The sequence below is a fragment of the Cyphomyrmex costatus genome, unplaced genomic scaffold, assembly GCF_001594065.2.
Source record: "Cyphomyrmex costatus isolate MS0001 unplaced genomic scaffold, Ccosl1.0 scaffold229, whole genome shotgun sequence".
Taxonomy (NCBI): domain Eukaryota; kingdom Metazoa; phylum Arthropoda; class Insecta; order Hymenoptera; family Formicidae; genus Cyphomyrmex; species Cyphomyrmex costatus.
In genome coordinates, this window is record NW_017276357.1 from 27,338 (window position 1) to 31,881 (window position 4,544).

The 4,544-nt window shown below is 30.0% G+C and overlaps 1 protein-coding gene across 1 annotated transcript; it reads right to left on the reverse strand.

The window, feature by feature from the left end:
* Positions 1-268: 268 nt before the first annotated feature.
* LOC108773922 (uncharacterized) lies at positions 269-2,304 on the reverse strand. The gene is made up of 7 exons (XM_018539902.1): positions 2,086-2,304; positions 1,595-1,777; positions 1,322-1,489; positions 1,118-1,256; positions 956-1,029; positions 730-819; positions 269-610 (listed from the first exon to the last, which is right to left on the reverse strand). Exons 3-7 carry the CDS (start codon positions 1,478-1,480, stop codon positions 269-271), a joined length of 804 nt encoding a protein of 267 aa, XP_018395404.1. The 5' UTR covers positions 1,481-1,489; positions 1,595-1,777; positions 2,086-2,304.
* Between the last annotated feature and the right edge of the window lie 2,240 nt (positions 2,305-4,544).

Consider the following 4,544-nt stretch of genomic DNA (forward strand, 5'->3'; position numbering starts at 1 on the left):
GAGAATTAAATGCCGATAAAATGCAAAATCCCCATGTTATTTGTATGGAAAAAAAGAAGTGCTCGGTGGCACGGCTTAATTTTAATTTATCGGACTATATTGAGTTTCTACATTAATTTTTGGTGCCAAAGAAGAGATCTAGGGGGCGAACAAACTGATTTTTGAAATTTGGGAAATAACGGACACCCTAATGTATATATATAATATGAAATATAAGTATAATAAAATTTTTAAATTAAATTTTGTAATATATTATATTTAACAAATATTAAACTTCTATTATATCTGTTGTCGCAAATGAATTTTGTAATATTATATCTAAATTGTCGCAAATGGGACGTGGTTTTTCTATGTCCATAATGCAGGCCACAATAAAGTTATAAAAGTTCTCCAATGAAGGAGCAAATTTCACATTCAAGATATAGTGAAATTTTATCAAAATGTCGAAGGCGTGTATAGGATCTTTTCTTAAGGATATGATTATATCATCCGCTCGAATAAAAAAATGCCCTTTGAAATCTTCATTTGAAGCCTGAGCACAAATTAAAAAAGGCTGTATCTGTGCTGAAGCGCCTTCCAATGTAGTTTGTGCTACCAAATCTTCGCTATCCTACAATGAAAATTTGTTAATATAAAATAAAATAGATGTACCTGAATACACACGCGTGCACACTCATTGTATATATATATATATATATATATATATATATATATGTATATAATTCTTACCGAAATAAACTTAATCAAATCAGGATGTGGTTTGTTACATTTAGGGACGATTTTCGAATTTGATAGGAGAACCTTAGATTTCCCTTTTCCCTGAAATTAACATCAGTAATTATAGTTCTTTTTAGTAAAATTTACATCGGACTATAATTTATATTTATAAAATATATATTATATGCAGTTTATAAAATTAATATATATTGTGTAAATTAACAAAATAAAAATTTACCTTACATCCTTTTCCTTTCCCATAGTTAGGAGTTGGTAATAATAATGGAATTGCACAAAGTGCTCTTAAATCCTCTGTCGAAAAAATTAAGAAATTACAAAAATTTAATTATTATTAACTATAAGTCAATAACTACTTATTTTATATGTAGAATTTTTATACCATTTGCTGTCACCATGAAATTTGTAAGATCGGATCTTATTTCATTAATATAACGAATAATCTTTGGGGTATACTGTGTTGAGAATCGTCCCAAAAAATTATCTTTTCCTGGCCAAATTGCATTAAATTCGTAGTCAATCTGAAAAAGAAATCGAAAATAATACAATTTTGTAATTCTTATATACATTTGTCATGATTTCTAACCATGTCTCCATGATAGGCTTTAAGTGGACCATATCGTTTTAAAATATCAGTTATAGTGTATTTAGCATCCTGTACTTCTACTAAGCGATTGGGTCTCGTTTCAGTTAAAACCATCTGTAACGCTACCTTATTTGATTCGTCGGTTACTTTCATATTCATCCAGGCAATCTAAGTATAATGAAAAAATAAATATACACTTACAACTCTATATATTATACGTATTCTATATGAAGTATTTCTGTATTTTATACTATAATACATAAAAATTTTTACTTTTTCTTCCAACTGCAGAGTTTCCAAAAGATCTTTATCCTTGGCATCACATAACTTTGGTTTTTTTGGTATTGGATGTTTTGAAGTATTTCTGATCTTTTTAGATGGACTTTGAGTTTTCCGGACTGTCAAAAATCGAAATTGCAAAAAGCCATGTCCTGTTATTATGTCGTAGAAATTCGCCTGAAAAATTAGCAATATCGAAATAATATATCATAAAGTGTTATATACGCATTGATTTAGATAATAAATGTTTATATTTTTTTGTGTATAGATCAAGCTGATTGCTAGAATATCAAAATTTTTTTATATTTTACACAAATACTTTGATAGTGTGCAACAAAATTTATTAACAAATCTATATCTAGCTAAATTTTTAGAATTTTTAAACAATTTAGCAAAACCGTTCTTGCTGTGATGCACATTTAAAAGCATATGCCACAAAAAATTTAAATTAATAATTAATAAATCTCGCTGATAGATAATCTTACGTTTTAGAATTTTACAAGCCTCTTTTGAGACGCCTTCTTGCAATAGATATTCTGTTAAAGCCGTTTCGCTTCTCTTTGTAATCTGCAAATTAAAAATTATTATCTGCAATGAGCCAATAAGCTCTTTTAACTGATATCTAATCTCTAAACAGTTCGAAAGTATTACTTGCTACATGTTACTTGGGATGCGTCCCGATATTCACTGCCAGTGCTAAAACTATACAGTATACGTTATATGCATTATAGATTTTCTGCACTGGCATGGGCAGTGAATATCGGAACGCACCTTTGCTACTAATATAGTGTACCTTCCAACAAGATACACAGATGGTGTGACACAGTGTAACACTACATCCTTGTTGTTCGCCAACGTTAAACAAGGATGAAATCATTGTGTCGTAGCGTATCGCTTGATGGAAGGCACACATAGTATGTCATAATGATTTTAATTTAAAAAAAGCGATTAATAAGATAAGTTATACTATTATTTTTTTAACAGAATATAAATCATATACATTCATACCGAATAAATAATCAACAAATATATGTACAATTCAAATTATGGCTGTTTCGAAATTAACTGGCAGAACTAAAAATCTATAATGTACGTAACGTAAACGGTAGCATTTTCAGCGCTGGCAGGAAATTTGGAACACAGCATATGAATCAACGCCAACGTTGTCGTTATCAGAGGTTAGGATAAGTTATAGGTTTTTAGTTAACTTCAGATTTTAGATTTATTCATAAATTTCATAATACGCGTGTCTATATACATACAGACTCGCGTATTATAATGAAATTTGTGAACAAATCCAAGATCTGAAGTTAACCAAAAATTTAATTTAACCTCCGATACCAACAACGTTGGTGTTAATTACATAATTTGTATTGTGTGTAATATATATTTGTCGATGGTATGAAGGCTTGATCATATTCGGTTCAAAAAATTAACTATTTTGCGTACTTACCTCCGGTAAAATTCTCTTCATTGTTCTTAGTTATTCCTCCGATCCTTTCTCGTTAGGTATTCGTTTGGGCGCGAAACAATATGCGTAGTACACGCGCGCATGTGTCATGGCGGAAACCACTGTATCGTAAAGTGGTTTAAAAATGTCACTGCTTTTACAACAGTGATATTTTTCACTCTTTCTAATAAAGTGAAAATTTTACTTTAACAAAAGTTAAAACTCACTTTTACATACAGAAAAAATGACTGCATAACAGTGAAAATGCAAAAATCGGCTTTTCACTGCATGATAAAGTGATATTTTTCACTGCAACGAATTTAGAGTGTACCATTATTAAATAAAAAGGTTTAAATTTTTTAGTATCCTTTTTTGAACATGGTTTGAACTTTTCATTTTTATGATATGATTTTTTCGGATATCACTTACTTTTTAGAGTACAAATATATTACAAATGTATAAAAAAATTATTTAAAAATATTATATAACGAAAGAGAGTGAAATACGGTGAAAGAGAGGGGTGGGGAAGGAGGAGGGGCGGAGTCATGGGAGAGGGGGAGGGGCGGGGGGGGAGGTCCGATGGGTCGAAGATGGTGAAGGTGCGAGTAAAAGATGAGAGAGGATGTTAAGAAGTTGTAATAACGAAAGAGTGTGAAATACGGCGAAAAAGAGGAGTGGGGGAGGGGAATGGGCGAGGGGAGGAGGTCCGATGAGTCGAAAATGGTGGAGGTGCAAGTGAAAGGTGAGAGAGGATGTTAAAAAGTTTTAATACGGCCTTGAATGCGGACAGAGAAGGAGAAGAAGAAGAAGGAGACGTTTCTTAATTTTTCATTAAAATCATCAGTTTTCGACCGCTTGTATCTCCAGAACGGCTTGACCGATGAAACATTTTTTTTTTGCTCAAATTACTCGTTGCGATGCCGCCTTTCAGGACATATAATCCCAGTAAGCAAGGAACATTACATTAACATTTTGAAACATTGATTTTATATGAATTTTATCAACGTTATTACGTAATGTGATATAAATATTGTTTAAATATTGCTGAATAACATGATATTTTTCAATATTTAAAAAATATTTCCGTAATATTATTTGAAATGTTTTATAAATGTTGCTCTAATACGTTTATTTAGATAATGTCAACATATATGCAATGATATAAGAATATTTTGTCAACGTTCTTACACAATGTTACATAAATGTTTTTAAAATATTGCCGAATAATATGATATTTTCCAATATTTAAAAAATGTTTCCGTAATATTATTCGTAATGTGTTATAAATGTTGCTCTAATATATGTTTATTTAGATGAAGTCAACATATATGCAATGATATAAAAATATTATATGAACGTTCTTACATAACATTATATAAATGTTTTTAAAATATTGCCGAATAATATATATTTTCGAATATTTAAAACATATTTCCTTAATATTATTTTAAATATTTTATAAATGTTGCTCTGATACGTATATTACACAATACA